At 42.3% G+C, this 23412-nt stretch overlaps 1 protein-coding gene across 1 annotated transcript in view; it reads left to right on the top strand.

Moving 5' to 3' along the window:
• Positions 1-12914: 12914 nt before the first annotated feature.
• Positions 12915-23412, top strand: part of LOC310874562 (uncharacterized protein) — a gene marked incomplete at its 3' end in the record, with an annotated part of 32288 nt that continues 21790 nt past the window's right edge. Inside the window, exons 1-7 of the mRNA XM_083787420.1 lie at positions 12915-13012; positions 14910-15023; positions 15396-15509; positions 16626-16739; positions 18361-18474; positions 19655-19768; positions 20687-20772. Of these exons, the coding sequence (XP_083643546.1) occupies positions 12945-13012; positions 14910-15023; positions 15396-15509; positions 16626-16739; positions 18361-18474; positions 19655-19768; positions 20687-20772 (724 nt within the window). The 5' untranslated portion in view covers positions 12915-12944. The remainder of the gene's footprint in view (positions 13013-14909; positions 15024-15395; positions 15510-16625; positions 16740-18360; positions 18475-19654; positions 19769-20686; positions 20773-23412) is intronic.

Below are 23412 nucleotides of genomic sequence, written 5' to 3'. Positions count from 1 at the left end.
CGGTATTCTCGAAAGCAGCAATACAGTGCAGACTTCGCCAAAACTAGCACTAATGCTGCTGTTCTCCACAATAAGCAGTTTTGTGAGCTCTCGGATGGTCTTCACGTTTGAAAGGCCGTCTCTCAGGCACTCACGGAATGATACAAGTTGAATGGGGAATTCACAGGTTAAGTCGTGATTGTATTTTTTCTACAATGGTTTGCGACGTAAAATCAACCTCAGTTAACAATATATTGTTAAGGGGCCCGGCCGCTTCGTTTATTTTTATTTTTTAAATTTGCCACCTCTTTTTTTTTTCTCCCGACCTGGGTGTGCCCTCAGGCGTCATGGGCCCCCACGCAATCGCGTTGTCTGCGTCACGCTAGTGACGCCCCTGCAACTAAGAGTGGGAAAGCTGCAGGTAGCGACTCCATTCACGCCGAGATGGACCTAAACACCTCAGTCAAGGTCCTCACAGACCTGTTCAGGAACATCTGGGACCAAAATTGCCAAAGTTCCGAAGAAAGGGAATCTACAAAATTGCAACAACTGGCGAGGCATCACATTGCTCTCCATCCCATCTAAAGTCTTCTGCAGAATCTTGCTGGGTAGAATTGACACGGCGATTGACGCCAAACTGAGGCAGGAACAGGCAGGCTTCAGGAAAGGAAGAGGGTGCACAGATCAAATATTCACAATAAGGAACATCATTGAGCAATGCCTGGAGTGGAACAGTCCATCAACTTCATAGATTTCTGGAAATCTTTTGATAGCTTGCACCGTGATACGTTGTGGAAGATTGTAGAATCATATGGCGTCCCTCCAAAGATGACTGCATTAATCAAGATAATAATTAATCAAGTGGGCGGCTGTGGCTCAGGAGGTAGAGCAGGTCGTCCAATGATTCATGGGTCGGCGGTTCGAATCCCAGCTCCTCCTGTCTACATGTCGAAGTGTCCTTGGGCAAAACACTGAACCCTACATTGCCTCCAATGAGTTGGTCGGTGTGAACTCGCCACCATTGGTGTGTGAATGTGGAAAGTGAGGACGCTGGCGTCGACTGTTCGCGGCTTCACCTCCCAATGTATGAATGAATGAACCATTGTAAAGCGCTTTGAGCACTTGGAAAAGCGCTATAAAAATGCAATTCATTATAAGATGTTTTATCATCATTTTCAGTGCAGTGTCATTGTCAACCATCACTTGCGCCTGGTTAAATACAGCGAGCTTTTGTCGCTTCCAGCGAGGAAGCAAGTTTTTGTCGCTTCCAGCGTGGAAGCGAGTTTTTGTCGCTTCCATCGAGGAAGCAAGATTTTGTCGCTTCCAGCGAGGAAGCGAGATTTTGTCGCTCGAGGAAGCAAGTTTTTGTCACTTCCATCGAGGAAGCGAGTTTTTGTCGCTTCCATCGAGGAAGCGAGTTTTTGTCGCTTCCATCGAGGAAGCGAATTTTTGTCGCTTCCATCGAGGAAGCGAGTTTTTGTTTTTAGTTTTTGTCGCTTCCATCGAGGAAGCGAGTTTTTGTCGCTTCCATCGAGGGAGCGAGTTTTTGTCGCTTCCATCGAGGAAGCGAGTTTTTGTCGCTTCCACCGAGGAAGCGACAAAAACTCGCTTCCTCAATGGAAGCGACAAAAACTCCCTGTATTGCAACACAATACGTTAATGTATCATCATCAGTGAATCAATGGAAATGAGAAAGCGAGAAATGAGAAAGCGAGAAATGCGAGAAAGCGAGAAATGGAAAAGCGAGAAATGAGAAAGCGAGAAATGAGAAAGCGAGAAATGGAAAAGCGAGAAAGCGAGAAATGGAAAAGCGAGAAATGAGAAATGAGAAAGCGAGAAATGAGAAAGCGAGAAATGAGAAATGGAAAAGCGAGAAAGCGAGAAAGGAGAAAGCGAGAAATGAGAAATCGAGAAATGAGAAAGCGAGAAAGCGAGAAATGAGAAAGCGAGAAATGGAAAAGCGAGAAAGCGAGAAATGGAAAAGAAATGAGAAAGCGAGAAATGAGAAAGCGAGAAATGAGAAAGTGAGAAATGGAAAAGCGAGAAATGAGAAAGCGAGAAATGAGAAAGCGAGAAATGAGAAATGGAAAAGCGAGAAATGGAAAAGCGAGAAATGAGAAAGCGAGAAATGAGAAAGCGAGAACTCAGAAAGCGAGAATTGAGAAAACGAGAAATGGAAAAGCGAGAAAGCGAGAAATGAGAAAGCGAGAAATGAGAAAGCGAGAAATGAGAAAGCGAGAAATGAGAAAGCGAGAAAGCGAGAAATGAGAAAGCGAGAAATGAGAAATGGAAAGCGAGAAAGCGAGAAATGAGAAAGCGAGAAATGAGAAAGCGAGAAATGAGAAAGCGAGTAATGAGAAAGCGAGAAATGAGAAATGGAAAAGCGAGAAAGCGAGAAATGAGAAAGCGAGAAATGAGAAAGCGAGAAATGAGAAAGCGATAAATGGAAAAGCGAGAAATGAGAAAGCGAGAAATGAGAAAGCGAGAAAGCGAGAAATGAGAAATGGAAAAGCGAGAAAGCGAGAAATGGAAAAGCAAGAAATGAGAAAGCGAGAAATGAGAAAGCGAGAAATGAGAAAGCGAGAAATGAGAAAGCGAGAAAGCGAGAAATGAGAAAGCGAGAAATGAGAAATGGAAAAGCGAGTAAGCGAGAAATGGAAAAGCGAGAAAGCGAGAAATGAGAAAGCGAGAAATGGAAAAGCGAGAAATGAGAAATGAGAAAGCGAGAAATGAGAAATGAGAAAGCGAGAAATGAGAAATGAGAAAGCGAGAAATGAGAAAGCGAGAAAGCGAGAAATGAGAAAACGAGAAATGAGATAGCGAGAAATGAGAAATGGAAAAGCGAGAAAGCGAGAAATGAGAAAGCGAGAAAGCGAGAAATGAGAAAGCGAGAAAGCGAGAAATGAGAAAATATTTGCAAATATAAACTTATATATTATAGAAGTGTATATTTGTACGTCTAAAAATGTTCTGATGGATTGAACATGGTGGGCCCTGTTGTAAATAAGTGTAATGCTTTATCATGGATTGTCCACAAAGTATTGTTTTGTATTGACTGTATTGACTGTTTGAAATGTACTCATTCTGCATACTGTGAAATAAAAACGTCAATCAATCAATCAATGTAATGCACAGAAACAACATATTGTAATGTCACCATGAGAGGTATAGAGCGGGCTAGTGTGAGGCAATGCAGAACCAACAGGCTGAATCCAGGGTTACACATGAAATGAGGTTTGACTTTCCCCACAGATAATGAACTCAGGCAGGTATATATATACAGGCCAACATGAGGCAGTTTGCAAAGACAACATAAAATATCCCAAAGAGAGAATAATAATGTCCAAACAGTGCCTTACTTGTTGCCGTTCAGTCCTTGGGGTCCAACTCCGTCCAGCCCTCAGCTCTCTGTCCTTTCTTGTACTGTCTGGACCTGAATGGAAACAAGACCGCAATGACTTTTTTTTCCCGGTGATCCCTTTGAACATGTTTGTTTGACTGTACCCTGGCCTGTACTGTTTACATGTCTGCCAATACAGTATGCAATAAATCAATTTGTTTTCTCTCCCAGCTCTGCCTCAAACAACTACACCTGACTGTGTGCTGTGCTGTGCTGCAGGGCCCTCTGGGAGTTGGAGTTCTCTCCCAGCTCTGCCTCAAACAACTACACCTGTCTGTGTGCTGCTGAGGTCCTCTCATCTGGGAGTTGGAGTTGTGTTGCCACGTACAGCGGCCATTTTGTGTGTGTGTGGTAGAGTTCTCATCGGGCTTGAAAATTAAGGCCCGGCCCTACCATACCCTAACTGGGTCGGCCCGAGGCTCGTCCCGAGGCTCGGCCCGACCCTAACAATTACCCTAATGTCAGGCCCGAAAACCCGAAAAAAAGCCAGAGAGAAAAAAAGGAAAAAGAAAAATGCCACTATATGGCCGCGGTGCCGTGGATTATTGAGACGAGTGTGTCAGAGAATGCACTAAAAGTTGCCGAAATAAAGGATTTATGTAACTCACGCTGATAATGTTCCATTTCCAACATTCTAATTTCTAACATTTCTAATTTTCCAGGGGTGAGTAAACATCTTCTGAATCAAAGTAGCAGTGCCAGCGATCCTCTGAAGTGACGCAGTTAATATGTCCAGTACTGTCCCCATTAACAAAGTGCAACTTTTTCATCATTCACCGTTGTGCAACAGTCCAGATTCATAAAGGTAAAATACAATGACGTGACATGATATGTACAAGCACCCCTCCTTTCAGTGGCATCACGCCATCTGCTTCTATTATACTATTATTATATTTCTATTTGATCCGTTTTCTTGTTGATGCAATGTTGTGAGAGGTAACTGAAAGATGTTACGCTTTTAGAAGTATAAAATGGAATGTAAAAATAAAATATTTTTCATTCACACAAACATTTCTATGATTCCAGAAGTCTTCACCACAGACCAGAGTCCCCAACTCCCAGCTGTGTGTCTATGAAGACAAACATAGACACACAGCTCCACACGCAGACTAAACAACATCATAGCTCCTAACTTCAGTAACTTCCAGATACAAAGTATGTCAATATAGGCTACACATTACACAACACAATGACGTGATCTGATCCCATGCCAAGTGTGCGTGCATGTGCGTATACACTGGAAAAACTTGTTTCCGCTTATCTCTTACACTCCCTACTCCTGCATGAGTGTTAAAACATAGTTGACCATTTTGACTCAACAGCACAGAGAGGTGAACACTCTGGACTCCATTTTGCCACGTTGGATTAAAGTCTAAAGATTAATATCGGGTAAGTGTTTTAATCACTTTGCATTCAGCGCACGCACACACACACACACACACACACACACACACACACACTTTACAATTTAGGCATTTAGCAGACACTTAATCCAGAGTGATTTACAGTAAGCAAGAACAAAACATGGGAATCAAATCATAGTTCCATAGTTTTGGAGCCAGAAGGGAGAATAGTTTGGGAGTGGGACACACATTGCTTCCGGGGGTCCCTGGAAGAAAGTATTTTGAGATGGGGGTCCGTGGCCAAATTCAGATAATTTTGGTGGTCCAAAAGAACCACTCATGTAGTCTATACTTATGTCAGATGTGTCAGGAGAATAGCATTGTTTTTTACTAGCCGTCTGGACGTTTTCTGTCCTGTACTTTAGGATCAAGACTATGATAGATGTATTTTATAGGGTCAAATCTAGATACAAATGTCAAAATTGATAAAATATTTGACCAGATTTGAGCACGATATTTGAGTCCTTTATCGGGAGGAATGGTTGTAATTCCGGGATGCTATGCTTATGCTGCTGTCTGTCTCTGTCTTCACCATAGTTGTCTTTGTGTGGGACAGTCCCTCATTTCCAAGACTTTTCAGGCGTCCCACAAATTGAACACTGATGCCTGCCAGTCACAATGTGGGACATTGTCTCAAAGTCCCCTAGTTGGCTTTCTCTTGTAAAGCTCTCATTGTCTCTTTTCCTGCAAGATGTGTTATTAATTAACAATTTACAATTTAGGCATTTAGCAGACGCTCTTGATCCAGAGCGACTTACATTTAAGCAAAAACAAAAAGCATTTTGCATTTTTCCTGTTGCATTTTGCCTGTTAAGCCTGTTAAAATAACATGAGAAATATCCCCTTGGGGCCTAGGCTACAATACCAAGTCGGCCTGTATCACCCATGGCCAAAATTAGCATTTAAAAGAAAAGTGAGACGCCAGAGGGGTTTAATAACAAAATGATAGGCAATATTAGGCCTATGGTGGAATATGACATCAAGGCATTTAAGTAATAAGGTGCTAAACCCGTCCCGTCGTAAGGACGGACTAACCCCCAGGAGGGCCCCTGGGACGGTAATGTTTCATGTTTTTATCATCTTTTTGACCTAAATTTTAACAAAATCAATGGCCATGCGATTTCAGTGCCTCAAACCCGGTCCAGTTTCCTTGAAGGGCCCCTGAGAGCCAAGGGCCCCTGGCCCAATGGCTGATTTGGCCCAATGGCTGATTTGGCCCTGGCCCTGTCCCCCCCCCCCTGTCCCCTGTCCCGCTCAAATGAACAGTTTGGATCTGGTCACCCTGGTGAACAAAGAGCTGCCATGTGACTACTGTACATTGAATTTGGATACCGGTTGGAACATAACACCACACCTGCTCTGACCGTTCCTGCATTGTCTCTGTGTGTGTGTGTGTGTGTGTGTGTGTGTGTGTGTGTGTGTGTGTGTGTGTGTGTGTGTGTGTGTGTGTTGTGATATAAGCATTGCTATGTTTGTTGTGGACCAGTGTTGTTTTTTTTTCAGAATATTATATATATATATTAGTCCCATTTAGTCTTCTGAAATTATTTTTTGTTAGTCTAGTCTTAGTCGACGAAATATCAAAATAATCTAGTCATAGTCTAGTCTTAGTCTTGCAAAATCAACACTGTTGTGGACCCCATGAAGAGCAGCTGCTACTTTGGTGGCGGCTGATGGGGATCCGAATGAATAACCCATTCTGACCTGAGATCAGATTCATACGAGGTTTCCGCCGGACACACACTGGTCTGATGAACCCATTCTGACCTGAGATCAGATTCTAAAAATGTCAGTCGCTCTTCGATTTTTCAAAAATAGCAGACCTACAAGCTCGTATCGCGCCACTCGGTGGCGCGATATGAGCTTGTAGATCTGCTATTTTTAAATAGCTAAAGCATAACATGATGCTGACACCAAAATGGGTGCCCGGTCAGAATGGGATAAAGAATAAACACTGGTATAGAGGGTATATGCGTATGCATAAACGGAGCGGCAAATCACGTGGCAAAGTGACTTTATTGGCGTCTACTGTAATCAGACAGGACTTTTCTGTTTGGATGTATGGGCTGTAAATGTTTCCACTCAGTAGGCGACTAGGCGTTCCCGCATCACTTCCAGGTATGACGATGATGTCACGCATACCCACGCATACCCATGACAGAATCAGATTAATTCCAGGAATGTTAATGATGTTATCTTCTGTTATCATGTGTGTGTGCGGGCACTGTAAAAACAATGTGATAAGAATGAAGGATAAGATATGACTGACATTTATTACAGTTACTGGAAACCACATGGTGGTTTACTGTAAGCGGTTTAAAACATTGACTATTGTTGTCTATTTTAACTGTAATCTTGACAGGTTTCATCCAAAGATGAGTCAGTGTGAGGAGAGAGAGGAGGAGGGAGCTGACAAACATCACATCCACAGACCAGTCTCTCCATCTGTGTCTATGAAGAGTCATGGACCTCCTGACTTCACTAATGAACCTGGACCTCCACACACACAGTATGTGAATCAGATACAACACTATAACACAACATCATGATCTCATGTATGTTACATGAATTACAAAAACAAGACATAGCATCTAATAATGTTGTTATCAACCCTATTAAATGTTTATCTATATATTGCAAGTTACTATGTGTGCAGTTTTTGTGAATGGCTTTGAACAAATCAGTGTGGCGTTCAGCAGAGAAGCTGACTCTGTGCATTTACAGTATGTGTACAGTATGCAACAATATGTTTAAACTATCACCCGTGTACTGAATATGTCTTGAGAAGAAACTAAAACATGTTACCCTTGGACATAAATGTGGATGTAACAAATGAAATAAAATCTTTAAACAATTAACTTTTTCATTCACACAAACATTTATGTTATTCCAGAAGTGTTCACCACAGACCAGAGTCTCCAACACCCAGTTGTGTGTCTATGAAGAGTGACGGCTCTAAATGTGAACCTCCTAGCTTCAGTAATGAACCTGGACCTCCACACACACAGTATGTCAATCCTCCCGTACAATATAAAGCATAACGGACAGTATAGCGATCCAGATGAATGTCTGTGATCAAACTGGGAGCCTTAAGAGTGGATATTTAAACCGCTACCACTAGAGGCTAATGACATTCGCTCTGGATCTAGGCTGGGGAGCGGAACTGATGAGGTCTGGCCATATATGGAGCGTGTCTTGAGTGTACAGGGTTTGATGAGGTCAGATCAACAACAACGAATGTCAGAACAGGTCAGCTCCATATATGGAGATCTAAGGGTGGCAGCGGGGGCAGTGTCTGAGGGCCCATAGGTAGGGCTGGACCTTAATTTTAGGGCCTGTTGAAAAGTATAAACTTATAGACAAATTTCTATGATTCCAGAAGCCTGCACCACAGACCAGAGTCTCCAACACCCAGCTGTGTGTCTATGAAGAGTGACAGCTCTAAATGTGAACCTCCTAGCTTCAGTAATGCACCTGGACCTCCACACACACAGTATGTCAATCCTCCTACAATATAAAGCATATATAGCAATATAAAGCAGTATAGCGATCCAGATGAATAATTAATTTTCGTGCCGACCTCGAATGTCTGTGATCAAACTGGGAGCCTTAAGAGTGGATATTTAAACCGCTAACACTAGAGGCTAATGACATTCGCTCTGGATCTAGGCTGGGGAGCGGACTGCCCCTCCCCCCCCGTTGTTTCTCATAAGCACAGCTCTGTTGTGCTTCACGTTCCACACAGGCTCTGCCTTGACTTCTGTTCTGTGTGCTGGCTGCTGCGGGCTGGTGTGGGCTAGCCCCTCCCACCCCTCACTGGTGACAGACGGACGGACAGACAGGTTTTGCAGGTTTTCATAGTAATCTGTGACCGACTGATCTACAGGCACATCTCTGTTGAGACTAGAGATCTGCTAATTTCGGTGAGAAAGGAGTATTTTGCCACTCAGTAGGCGACTATAGGCGTTCCCGCATCACTTCCAGGTATGACGATGATGTCAAGCATACCCATGACAGAATCAGATTAATTCCAGGAATGTAAATTATGTTATCTTCCTGAAGAAGATCCCAGTGATCAAAACGTTGAATCAATAAACCAGTGGAGCTGAGTTTTTCATACCAGTGTTGCAGACTCTATTTTTTCCTCTTATCAGGCCAGATAGACCTTTATGTCGCGTTTCTATCAAGCTGCTGGGTGGAAGTTATACTGTATGTGACGTACAGTTTGTACAGTAGGGCTTGAGTGAGTGTGTGTATGTTACATGAATTACAAAAACAAGACATAGCATCTAATAATGTTGTTATCAACCCTATTAAATGTTTATCTATATATTGTAAGTTACTATGTGTGCAGTTTTTGTGAATGAATGTGTACAAATCAGTGTGGCGTTCAGCAGAGAAGCTGACTCTGTGCATTTACAGTATGTGTACAGTATGCAACAATATGTTTAAACTATCACCCGTGTACTGAATATGTCTTGAGAAGAAACTAAAACATGTTACCCTTAGACATAAATGTGGATGTAACAAATGAAATAAAATCTTTAAACAATTAACTTTTTCATTCACACAAACATTTATGTTATTCCAGAAGTGGTCACCACAGACCAGAGTCTCCAACACCCAGCTGTGTGTCTCTGAAGAGTGATGGCTCTAAATGTGAAGCTCCTAGCTTCAGTAATGAACCTGGACCTCCACACACACAGTATGTCAATCCTCCTACAATATAAAGCATAACGGACAGTATAGCGATCCAGATGAATGTCTGTGATCAAACTGGGAGCCTTAAGAGTGGATATTTAAACCGCTACCACTAGAGGCTAATGACATTCGCTCTGGATCTAGGCTGGGGAGCGGAACTGATGAGGTCTGGCCATATATGGAGCGTGTCTTGAGTGTACAGGGTTTGATGAGTTCAGATCAACAACAACGAATGTCAGAACAGGTCAGCTCCATATATGGAGATCTAAGGGTGGCAGCGGGGGCAGTGTCTGAGGGCCCATAGGTAGGGCTGGACCTTAATTTTAGGGCCTGTTGAAAAGTATAAACTTATAGACAAATTTCTATGATTCCAGAAGCCTGCACCACAGACCAGTCCCTCCAACACCCAGCTGTGTGTCTCTGAAGAGTGATGGCTCTAAATGTGAACCTCCTAGCTTCAGTAATGAACCTGGACCTCCACACACACAGTATGTCAATCCTCCTACAATATAAAGCATATATAGCAATATAAAGCAGTATAGCGATCCAGATGAATAATTAATTTTCGTGCCGACCTCGAATGTCTGTGATCAAACTGGGAGCCTTAAGAGTGGATATTTAAACCGCTACCACTAGAGGCTAATGACATTCGCTCTGGATCTAGGCTGGGGAGCGGACTGCCCCTCCCCCCCCGTTGTTTCTCATAAGCGCAGCTCTGTTGTGCTTCACGTTCCACACAGCCTCTGCCTTGACTTCTGTTCTGTGTGCTGACTGCTGCGGGCTGGTGTGGGCTAGCCCCTCCCACCCCTCACTGGTGACAGACGGACGGACAGACAGGTTTTGCAGGTTTTCATAGTAATCTGTGACCGACTGATCTACAGGCACATCTCTGTTGAGACTAGAGATCTGCTAATTTCGGTGAGAAAGGAGTATTTTGCCACTCAGTAGGCGACTAGGCGTTCCCACATCACTTCCAGGTATGACGATGATGTCAAGCATACCCACGCATACCCATGACAGAATCAGATTAATTCCAGGAATGTAAATGATGTTATGTTCCTGAAGAAGATCCCAGTGATCAAAACGTTGAATCAATAAACCAGTGGAGCTGAGTTTTTCATACCAGTGTTGCAGACTCTATTTTTTCCTCTTATCAGGCCAGATAGACCTTTATGTCGCGTTTCTATCAAGCTGCTGGGTGGAAGTTATACTGTATGTGACGTACAGTTTGTACAGTAGGGCTTGAGTGAGTGTGTGTATGTTACATGAATTACAAAAACAAGACATAGCATCTAATAATGTTGTTATCAACCCTATTAAATGTTTATCTATATATTGTAAGTTACTATGTGTGCAGTTTTTGTGAATGAATGTGTACAAATCAGTGTGGCGTTCAGCAGAGAAGCTGACTCTGTGCATTTACAGTATGTGTACAGTATGCAACAATATGTTTAAACTATCACCCGTGTACTGAATATGTCTTGAGAAGAAACTAAAACATGTTACCCTTAGACATAAATGTGGATGTAACAAATGAAATAAAATCTTTAAACAATTAACTTTTTCATTCACACAAACATTTATGTTATTCCAGAAGTGTTCACCACAGACCAGAGTCTCCAACACCCAGCTGTGTGTCTCTGAAGAGTGATGGCTCTAAATGTGAACCTCCTAGCTTCAGTAATGAACCTGGACCTCCACACACACAGTATGTCAATCCTCCCGTACAATATAAAGCATAACGGACAGTATAGCGATCCAGATGAATGTCTGTGATCAAACTGGGAGCCTTAAGAGTGGATATTTAAACCGCTACCACTAGAGGCTAATGACATTCGCTCTGGATCTAGGCTGGGGAGCGGAACTGATGAGGTCTGGCCATATATGGAGCGTGTCTTGAGTGTACAGGGTTTGATGAGGTCAGATCAAGATATAGAATGTCGGAACAGGTCAGCTCCATATATGGAGATCTAAGGGTGGCAGCGGGGGCAGTGTCTGAGGGCCCATAGGTAGGGCTGGACCTTAATTAATTTTCGGGCCTGTTGACGTGTATCAGTCTACTGTATATCCGTCAAAAGGGAAACATCGAAGAGGAAGGACAGGTGGGGGAGAATCAACATATAGAATGTCAGAACAGGTCAGCTCCATATACTGTATGAAGACCTAAGGGTTTGAGGTCAGATGTAGAGTTGCTGGTCGGCTCCATATATGCAGATCTGGGTGATGGCCATATACGGTGGCGTGACAGATGGACGGACGGACATGTTTTCATAGTCATCTGTGACCTACTGATCTACAGGCTCACAACACATCTCTGTTGAGCCTGGAGATCTGCTCATTTCACACGATAATAATAGAACCATTTATGTTATTCCAGAAGTGTTCACCACAGACCAGAGTCTCCAACACCCAGCTGTGTGTCTATGAAGAGTGAGGGCTCTAAATGTGAACCTCCGAACTTCAGTAATGAACCTGGACCTCCACACACACAGTATGTCAATCCACCTACACTATACACAACACCACAGTACTCTCACAACTAGGGATGGGCATATGAGATAGTTTTGCTGATGTGAGTTTAAAAACCCAACCCAAAATGGAATAAAAAAAAAGAAATCATGGATTTTGGGATCCATGTGGAAACCCAGTGGATCTCAGACTTCAGGTGATAAGATAAATGCTTTTTAATCTTCAGGTCATGAATGCATTTTTTCGATGCAAAAATAAATCTAAAATGCAATAGCATTTACATTTCATCTACAGATGTGCTCATTCTATGACGGAATTAAAACAATAACTCAAATATAATTTGAATTTACATTTTCAAAAAAATGCCTGCTAATATTAGTTGACAATGCATTTTTTTAAACAAAAGTGAACATATAATGCAATAACATTTACATTTCATCTCCAGGTGTGCTCATTCTGAAAATAATTGCATTATATTGCATTTTCATTTGGGAAAACATTGTCACAGCACATGCACGTTGACAAATATGAAAACATTACATACGATTGGTTTACTACACACTTTCTGAATAGCATTACAATGTGAATTACATGAATGACAAATACAGAATGTGATAACAATGGTAGCCTATGACTGGTAGAACATGTGTGCAATTTGTGAAAAGCACACATTCCTTTCTTTTTCAATGTGTGATAAAAAACATTATCAACAAATATTTCTTAGATTTGTGGGCAGAATTTATTTCAACAAAAGTGCTCTCAAACTCTTGCTATAAGAGCCCTCATTCATGCAATGCCCCTTTGACTATGCTTGCATCTCTTAATTGGTTCTCCAACATCTCAATGTCACTAAGAATTTAAATTCAGACCTCCCTGAACAACAAATATTGAATACATTGACTTATTCATTCACATGATAATTATAGACACATTTCTATGATTTCAGAAGCCTGCACCACAGACCAGAGTCTCCAACACCCAGCTGTGTGTCTATGAAGAGTGACGGCTCTAAATGTGAACCTCCTAGCTTCAGTAATGCACCTGGACCTCCACACACACAGTATGTCAATCCTTTTAAGCAAAAAACAAAAGCATGGCATACATTTAAGCAAAAACAAAAAGCATTTTGCATTTTTCCTGTTGCATTTTGCCTGTTAAAATAACATGAGAAATATCCCCTTGGGGCCTAGGCTACAATACCAAGTCGGCCTGTATCACCCATGGCCAAAATTAGCATTTAAAAGAAAAGTGAGACGCCAGAGGGGTTTAATAACAAAATGATAGGCAATATTAGGCCTATGGTGGAATATGACATCAAGGCATTTAAGTAATAAGGTGCTAAACCCGTCCCGTCGTAAGGACGGACTAACCCCCAGGAGGGCCCCTGGGACGGTAATGTTTCTGTGGGCCCCCATAGTGTGCAAACTTTCATGTTTTTATCATCTTTTTGACCTAAATTTTAACAAAATCAATGGCCATGCGATTTCAGTGCCTCAAACCCGGTCCAGTTTCCTTGAAGGGCCCCTGAGAGCCAAGGGCCCCTGGCCCAATGGCTGATTTGGCCCAATGGCTGATTTGGCCCTGTCCCCCCCCCTGTCCCCCCCCTGTCCCGCTCAAATGAACAGTTTGGATCTGGTCACCCTGGTGAACAAAGAGCTGCCATGTGACTACTGTACATTGAACTTGGATACCGGTTGTAACAACAACACCACACCTGCTCTGACCGTTCCTGCATTGTCTCTGTGTGTGTGTGTGTGTGTGTTGTGATATAAGCATTGCTATGTTTGTTGTGGACCAGTGTTGTTTTTTTCAGAATATTATATATATATATATATTAGTCCCATTTAGTCTTCTGAAATTATTTTTTGTTAGTCTAGTCTTAGTCGACGAAATATCAAAATAATCTAGTCATAGTCTAGTCTTAGTCTTGCAAAATCAACACTGTTGTGGACCCCATGAAGAGCAGCTGCTACTTTGGTGGCGTCTGATGGGGATCCGAATGAATAAAGAATAAACACTGGTATAGAGGGTATATGCGTATGCATAAATGGAGCGGCAAATCACGTGGCAAAGTGACTTTATTGGCGTCTACTGTAATCAGACAGGACTTTTCTGTTTGGATGTATGGGCTGTAAATGTTTCCACTCAGAAGGCGACTAGGCGTTCCCGCATCACTTCCAGGTATGACGATGATGTCACGCATACCCACGCATCCCCATGACAGAATCAGATTAATTCCAGGAATGATAATGATGTTATCTTCTGTTATCATGTGTGTGTGCGGGCACTGTAAAAACAATGTGATAAGAATGAAGGATAAGATATGACTGACATTTATTACAGTTACTGGAAACCACATGGTGGTTTACTGTAAGCGCTTTAAAACATTGACTATTGTTGTCTATTTTTAACTGTAATCTTGACAGGTTTCATCCAAAGATGAGTCAGTGTGAGGAGAGAGAGGAGGGAGCTGACAAACATCACATCCACAGACCAGTCTCTCCATCTGTGTCTATGAAGAGTCAGGGACCTCCTGACTTCACTAATGAACCTGGACCTCCACACACACAGTATGTGAATCATCCTATACAACACTATAACACAACATCATGATCTCATGTATGTTACATGAATTACAAAAACAAGACATAGCATCTAATAATGTTGTTATCAACCCTATTAAATGTTTATCTATATATTGTAAGTTACTATGTGTGCAGTTTTTGTGAATGGATTTGAACAAATCAGTGTGGCGTTCAGCAGAGAAGCTGACTCTGTGCATTTACAGTATGTGTACAGTATGCAACAATATGTTTAAACTATCACCCGTGTACTGAATATGTCTTGAGAAGAAACTAAAACATGTTACCCTTAGACATAAATGTGGATGTAACAAATAAAATAAAACCTTTAAACAATTAACTTTTTCATTCACACAAACATTTATGTTATTCCAGAAGTGTTCACCACAGACCAGAGTCTCCAACACCCAGCTGTGTGTCTATGAAGAGTGACGGCTCTAAATGTGAACCTCCTAGCTTCAGTAATGAACCTGGACCTCCACACACACAGTATGTCAATCCTCCCGTACAATATAAAGCATAACGGACAGTATAGCGATCCAGCTGAATGTCTGTGATCAAACTGGGAGCCTTAAGAGTGGATATTTAAACCGCTACCACTAGAGGCTAATGACATTCGCTCTGGATCTAGGCTGGGGAGCGGAACTGATGAGGTCTGGCCATATATGGAGCGTGTCTTGAGTGTACAGGGTTTGATGAGGTCAGATCAACAACAACGAATGTCAGAACAGGTCAGCTCCATATATGGAGATCTAAGGGTGGCAGCGGGGGCAGTGTCTGAGGGCCCATAGGTAGGGCTGGACCTTAATTTTAGGGCCTGTTGAAAAGTATAAACTTATAGACAAATTTCTATGATTCCAGAAGCCTGCACCACAGACCAGAGTCTCCAACACCCAGCTGTGTGTCTATGAAGAGTGACGGCTCTAAATGTGAACCTCCTAGCTTCAGTAATGCACCTGGACCTCCACACACACAGTATGTCAATCCTCCTACAATATAAAGCATATATAGCAATATAAAGCAGTATAGCGATCCAGATGAATAATTAATTTTCGTGCCGACCTCGAATGTCTGTGATCAAACTGGGAGCCTTAAGAGTGGATATTTAAACCGCTAACACTAGAGGCTAATGACATTCGCTCTGGATCTAGGCTGGGGAGCGGACTGCCCCTCCCCCCCGTCGTTTCTCATAAGCACAGCTCTGTTGTGCTTCACGTTCCACACAGCCTCTGCCTTGACTTCTGTTCTGTGTGCTGACTGCTGCGGTCTGGTGTGGGCTAGCCCCTCCCACCCCTCACTGGTGACAGACGGACGGACAGACAGGTTTTGCAGGTTTTCATAGTAATCTGTGACCGACTGATCTACAGGCACATCTCTGTTGAGACTAGAGATCTGCTAATTTCGGTGAGAAAGGAGTATTTTGCCACTCAGTAGGCGACTAGGCGTTCCCGCATCACTTCCAGGTATGACGATGATGTCAAGCATACCCACGCATACCCATGACAGAATCAGATTAATTCCAGGAATGTAAATTATGTTATCTTCCTGAAGAAGATCCCAGTGATCAAAACGTTGAATCAATAAACCAGTGGAGCTGAGTTTTTCATACCAGTGTTGCAGACTCTATTTTTTCCTCTTATCAGGCCAGATAGACCTTTATGTCGCGTTTCTATCAAGCTGCTGGGTGGAAGTTATACTGTAGGTATGTGACGCACAGTTTGTACAGTAGGGCTTGAGTGAGTGTGTGTAAGTTACATGAATTACAAAAACAAGACATAGCATCTAATAATGTTGTTATCAACCCTATTAAATGTTTATCTTATTGTAAGTTACTATGTGTGCAGTTTTTGTGAATGAATGTGTACAAATCAGTGTGGCGTTCAGCAGAGAAGCTGACTCTGTGCATTTACACTGTGCATTTACAGTATGTGTACAGTATGCAACAATATGTTTAAACTATCACCCGTGTACTGAATATGTCTTGAGAAGAAACTAAAACATGTTACCCTTAGACATAAATGTGGATGTAACAAATAAAATAAAATCTTTAAATTAACTTTTTCATTCACACAAACATTTATGTTATTCCAGAAGTGTTCACCACAGACCAGAGTCTCCAACACCCAGCTGTGTGTCTCTGAAGAGTGATGGCTCTAAATGTGAACCTCCTAGCTTCAGTAATGAACCTGGACCTCCACACACACAGTATGTCAATCCTCCCGTACAATATAAAGCATAACGGACAGTATAGCGATCCAGATGAATGTCTGTGATCAAACTGGGAGCCTTAAGAGTGGATATTTAAACCGCTACCACTAGAGGCTAATGACATTCGCTCTGGATCTAGGCTGGGGAGCGGAACTGATGAGGTCTGGCCATATATGGAGCGTGTCTTGAATGTACAGGGTTTGATGAGGTCAGATCATCAAGATATAGAATGTCGGAACAGGTCAGCTCCATATATGGAGATCTAAGGGTGGCAGCGGGGGCAGTGTCTGAGGGCCCATAGGTAGGGCTGGACCTTAATTAATTTTCGGGCCTGTTGACATGTATCAGTCTACTGTATATCCGTCAAAAGGGAGACATCGAAGAGGAAGGACAGGTGGGGGAGAATCAACATATGGAATGTCAGAACAGGTCAGCTCCATACTGTATGAAGACCTAAGGGTTTGAGGTCAGATGTAGAGTTGCTGGTCGGCTCCATATATGCAGATCTGGGTGATGGCCATATACGGTGGCGTGACAGACGGACGGACGGACGGACATGTTTTCATAGTAATCTGCGACCTACTGATCTACAGGCTCACAACACATCTCTGTTGAGCCTGGAGATCTGCTAATTTCACACGATAATAATAGAACCATTTATGTTATTCCAGAAGTGTAATGAACCTGGACCTCCACACACACAGTATGTCAATCCACCTACACTATACACAACACCACAGTACTCTCACAACTAGGGATGGGCATGTGAGATAGTTTTGCTGATGCGAGTTAAAAAACCCAACCCAAAATGGAATAAAAAAAAGAAATCATGGATTTTGGGATCCATGTGGAAACCCAGTGGATCTCAGACTTCAGGTGATAAGATAAATGCTTTTTAATCTTCAGGTCATGAATGCATTTTTTCGATGCAAAAATAAATCTAAAATGCAATAGCATTTACATTTCATCTACAGATGTGCTCATTCTATGACGGAATTAAAACAATAACTCAAATATAATTTGAATTTACATTTTCAAAAAAAATGCCTGCTAATATTAGTTGACAATGCATTTTTTTAAACAAAAGTGAACATATAATGCAATAACATTTACATTTCATCTCCAGGTGTGCTCATTCTGAAAATAATTGCATTATATTGCATTTTAATTTGGGAAAACATTGTCACAGCACATGCACATTGACAAATATGAAAACATTACATACGATTGGTTTACTACACACTTTCTGAATAGCATTACAATGTGAATTACATGAATGACAAATACAGAATGTGATAACAATGGTAGCCTATGACTGGTAGAACATGTGTGCAATTTGTGAAAAGCACACATTCCTTTCTTTTTCAATGTGTGATAAAAACATTATCAACAAATATTTCTTAGATTTGTGGGCAGAATTTATTTCAACAAAAGTGCTCTCAAACTAAGAGCCCTCATTCATGCAATGCCCCTTTGACTATGCTTGCATCTCTTAATTGGTTCTCCAACATCTCAATGTCACTAAAAATTTAAATTCAGACCTCCCTGAACAACAAATATTGAATACATTGACTTATTCATTCACATGATAATTATAGACACATTTCTATGATTTCAGAAGCCTGCACCACAGACCAGAGTCTCCAACACCCAGCTGTGTGTCTATGAAGAGTGATGGCTCTAAATGTGAACCTCCTAGCTTCAGTAATGCACCTGGACCTCCACACACACAGTATGTCAATCCTCCCGTACAATATAAAGCATAACGGACAGTATAGCGATCCAGATGAATGTCTGTGATCAAACTGGGAGCCTTAACCCTTTTACTGCTGCCATTTATTGAGAAATTAGGACCTAATTCATGCCAGCATTTTTTTAATTTGAGCTCTTATTTTGAAAAGCCACATTTTGCCTCAACCGGAAGTGAGCTTATCCCTGCCAGCTTTACGTTGCCAAGACAACCTTTGTTTACATAATCGAATCAATGCCGGTACATATAGCACTCCACAACGTCGGCTCTGTGCCGTCAAAGAAACGCTGTTTTGACCAAAAATGCCATCTGGGACAAGGAATAGGAGATACAGGCGATTGAAAGAAACGGATAGAATGGATTCTTATGGCGACCGCGATCTAATCTGAACGATCCAGTGCAGTGCTAACAAGACTGCTAGCTAACCGGCTAACGTGAGTAGCATTATGGCGTGATCGATCATATGCACTATAAAAGTATAATTGCCGAAGGGCTACGGCAATGGCAGCAAGGTGTATTATCAAATTGAGGCTTTGATTGCCGAAGGGCTTCGGCAATGGCAGGAAGACGGTTAAGAGTGGATATTTAAACCGCTACCACTAGAGGCTAATGACATTCGCTCTGGATCTAGGCTGGGGAGCGGAACTGATGAGGTCTGGCCATATATGGAGCGTATCTTGAGTGTACAGGGTTTGATGAGGTCAGATCAAGATATAGAATGTCGGAACAGGTCAGCTTCATATATGGAGATCTTAGGGTGGCAGCGGGGGCAGTGTCCGAGGGCCCATAGGTAGGGCTGGACCTTAATTAATTTTCGGGCCTGTTGACATGTATCAGTCTACTGTATATCCGTCAAAAGGGAGACATCGAAGAGGAAGGACAGGTGGGGGAGAATCAACATATGGAATGTCAGAACAGGTCAGCTCCATATACTGTATGAAGACCTAAGGGTTTGAGGTCAGATGTAGAGTTGCTGGTCGGCTCCATATATGCAGATCTGGGTGATGGCCATATACGGTGGCGTGACAGATGGACGCACGGACGGACATGTTTTCATAGTAATCTGCGAACTACTGATCTACAGGCTCACAACACATCTCTGTTGAGCCTGGAGATCTGCTAATTTCACACGATAATAATAGAACCATTTATGTTATTCCAGAAGTGTTCACCACAGACCAGAGTCTCCAACACCCAGCTGTGTGTCTATGAAGAGTGACGGCTCTAAATGTGAGCCTCCGAACTTCAGTAATGAACCAGGACCTCCACACACACAGTATGTCAATCCACCTACACTATACACAACACCACAGTACTCTCACAACTAGGGATGGGCATATGAGATAGTTTTGCTGATGTGAGTTAAAAAACCCAACCCAAAATGGAACAAAAAAAAGAAATCATGGATTTTGGGATCCATGTGGAAACCCAGTGGATCTCAGACTTCAGGTGATAAGATAAATGCTTTTTAATCTTCAGGTCATGAATGCATTTTTTCGATGCAAAAATAAATCTAAAATGCAATAGCATTTACATTTCATCTACAGATGTGCTCATTCTATGACGGAATTAAAACAATAACTAAAATATAATTTGAATTTACATGTTCAAAAAAATGCCTGCTAATATTAGTTGACAATGCATTTTTTTAAACAAAAGTGAACATATAATGCAATAACATTTACATTTCATCTCCAGGTGTGCTCATTCTGAAAATAATTGCATTATATTGCATTTTCATTTGGGAAAACATTGTCACAGCACATGCACGTTGACAAATATGAAAACATTACATACGATTTACTACACACTTTCTGAATAGCATTACAATGTGAATTACATGAATGACAAATACAGAATGTGATAACAATGGTAGCCTATGACTGGTAGAACATGTGTGCAATTTGTGAAAAGCACACATTCCTTTCTTTTTCAATGTGTGATAAAAACATTATCAACAAATATTTCTTAGATTTGTGGGCAGAATTTATTTCAACAAAAGTGCTCTCAAACTCTTGCTATAAGAGCCCTCATTCATGCAATGCCCCTTTGACTATGCTTGCATCTCTTAATTGGTTCTCCAACATCTCAATGTCACTAAAAATTAAAATTCAGACCTCCCTGAACAACAAATATTTAATACATTGACTTATTCATTCACATGATAATTATAGACACATTTCTATGATTTCAGAAGCCTGCACCACAGACCAGAGTCTCCAACACCCAGCTGTGTGTCTCTGAAGAGTGATGGCTCTAAATGTGAACCTCCTAGCTTCAGTAATGCACCTGGACCTCCACACACACAGTATGTCAATCCTCCCGTACAATATAAAGCATAACGGACAGTATAGCGATCCAGATGAATAATTAATTGTCGTGCCGGCCTTGAATGTCTGTGATCAAACTAACCTTGTCATAGCATACATTTACGATAAATTCAAAGTTTCAACACCACAGTAGGCTAGTAGTAGTTGTGAATTAGCAAACTGGACATTTGGACTGAATGTGTCCTTTATCCTAGTGTTGGGCTTCTGTTTTCACGGAAGTTTATATTTGTGTCGTTTCTCATAAGCGCAGCTCCGTTGTGCTTCACGTTCCACACAGCCTCTGCCTTGACATCTGTTCTCTATCGTATCAGAGACTATCTCTCCACCCAACATATTTCATATGTATGGGGAATGTCCCCACCTCACTTGTGACGTGGATATCTCTTTAAGACACACCAGTTGTACTGGCACGCACGGGTATATAAGGCCCAGGTGTGCGTGATTACACTGGCTTTTTTTATCTCCACCAGTCACCAGACAGACGTGGCGTCTCGACAGCAGAAAAGCTAACAGCTATATACAGCAGATTCTTTTGAATTTTTGGTTTCTGTTTTATTTTTTCTGTAAAAAAATACTTAATTTAATACGGGTTGGAATTGAGACCGGAGCCGGCGTGACATTCGCTCCTCTCGGGGTTGTCTCATTCAAATACTCGTTTGTAAGTATTAAGTAATCTGACTAAACAGGGTAAGCGGCCAAAACACCGTTACAGACGTATTGCTGACATAGTGTTAGTTTACGCGTCCTGTGGTGTAGCCTGTCTGTCGACCTGTGGCAGGGACACAGACAGGACCATTGGCTCTGTAATCATGTAAAGCAGTGGAATAATCGCACTATACGTTTGTATCACTGGCTTGGTGTCAGTTAACGCATCCGTGATGCATATTCCATGGGCTGGAGTGGACCTGCGTTTGGCGCAGCGAAACATCAGCCCCGCTATAGGCTTATCATTTAACACAGCACACTATACACTGTATAGTATACAGGCGTATTGTCGCTGGGGCGGCTTCCGCGTCTTTAGTGCTGTGTTTTTTTGCTTCGCCTCGTGAGAGAGAGAGCTCCCTGGGGTGTATTGCGGCTAAAGCCGTTCACGCACTCTGGTGTAGACTGCGTGGTAGAACCCGTATGGACGGGGGAAGCCACGGAGCAAGCTTATCCTCCGAACCGTGGGTCCTGTCATAGACAGGACGAGCTAATTTCACAACAAACAAAGTTTGGTCTCCAGGGGGGAACCCCGTGGGTGACATCGTGGTAATATATCGTAGGGTAAATTGTTGCCTGGAAAATCGAGCGGGGACTCTCATAAATCCCTGTTCTAGTGGACCAAATAGTGGAAATTGGCATACGTATATACACTATATAATGCAAAATGTTTGGAGCAGAGTGTCTGTGTCTCAGTGCAGCTAGGAAATTCAGGTGCAACCTCCCCCAGAGAGAGAGAGAGAGAGAGAGAGAGAGAGACTATAGAAATTCTGCTGGCTGTTGTTTAGTTATTTTTTGATTTGGAAAGATCCCCATTAGCTGAGGCCATGGCAGTCAGCTAGTCTTTTGGGGTCCACATGAAACATGTTGCCAAGAGGAAAAAGAAAAAAACAACAACACATGAATATCAATATGTGACTGAGAGACGTAAAGAGAGAGTAAATTGCCCGAAGGGTAAATTTTGTGCCCTCACTTCTCAAGCACATTACTATACTCCCCGTTTTTTTTTTTTTAGCATGTTTAAACAGTTAAATGTGTATTTATTTAATATAACATATTAAAATAATAGTGTATATATGTATTGAATTAAATGGAAACAGCAGGGGTTTCTCTGGGGCTGTGTGGGGCACATATGCCCACAGAGGATGTCCATGACTAGTGGGTGACCTGTGGGTTCCCTGGTCATGCGATAGCAGCTCATGAAGATCCTGACTCCTGTATGATTTTCTTCCTCTTGCCAGTTGAGGCTAGGAGGAATGAAGGAATCCGACGGCCATATAACACACTATACAGGGGTATTGCTGGCGGGGCGCCAGTTTACGCTCCTGTGGTGTAGCCTGTCTGTCGATCTGAGTGCAGTGACACAGACAGGACCAGTGGCCTGGTAATCCTTAAAGGCAGTGGAATACAACGCACTATACGGGTGTATTATTGGCATGGAGTCAATTCACGCATCCATGCTGCATATTCTGTGGGCTGGAGGGGACCTGCGAGTGCGCAGTGAATATAGTTGTGTATATTCGTACGTCTCTAAATGTTTTGATGAATTGAAGATGGTGGGCCCTATTGTAAACAAGTGTAATGCTTTATGGTATCGTCCACTCTCTGTTAACAGTATTTGTATTGAGTTGTACTCGAAATGTACTGTAATTCTGCAAACTGTTAGTAAATCAATCAATCAAAACAACAGCCCGGCCAGGCTATAGCATTAAAACGCACTATACAGGCATATTGTCGCCGGGGCGACTTCCGCATCTGTAGTGCCGTGTTTTTGCCTCGCCTCGTGAGAGAGAGCTCACTTGAGTGCACTCCGATGTAGACTGCGTGGTAGAACCCGTGCGACGGGGGACGCCACGGAGCAAGCTCATCCTCCGAACCGTGGGTTCTG

The sequence above is a fragment of the Protomyctophum parallelum genome (assembly GCF_964188405.1).
Source record: "Protomyctophum parallelum genome assembly, chromosome: 17".
NCBI lineage: Eukaryota > Metazoa > Chordata > Actinopteri > Myctophiformes > Myctophidae > Protomyctophum > Protomyctophum parallelum.
Note: the sequence above shows the minus strand (reverse complement) of the source record. Positions and strands in the feature narration are given on the sequence as shown.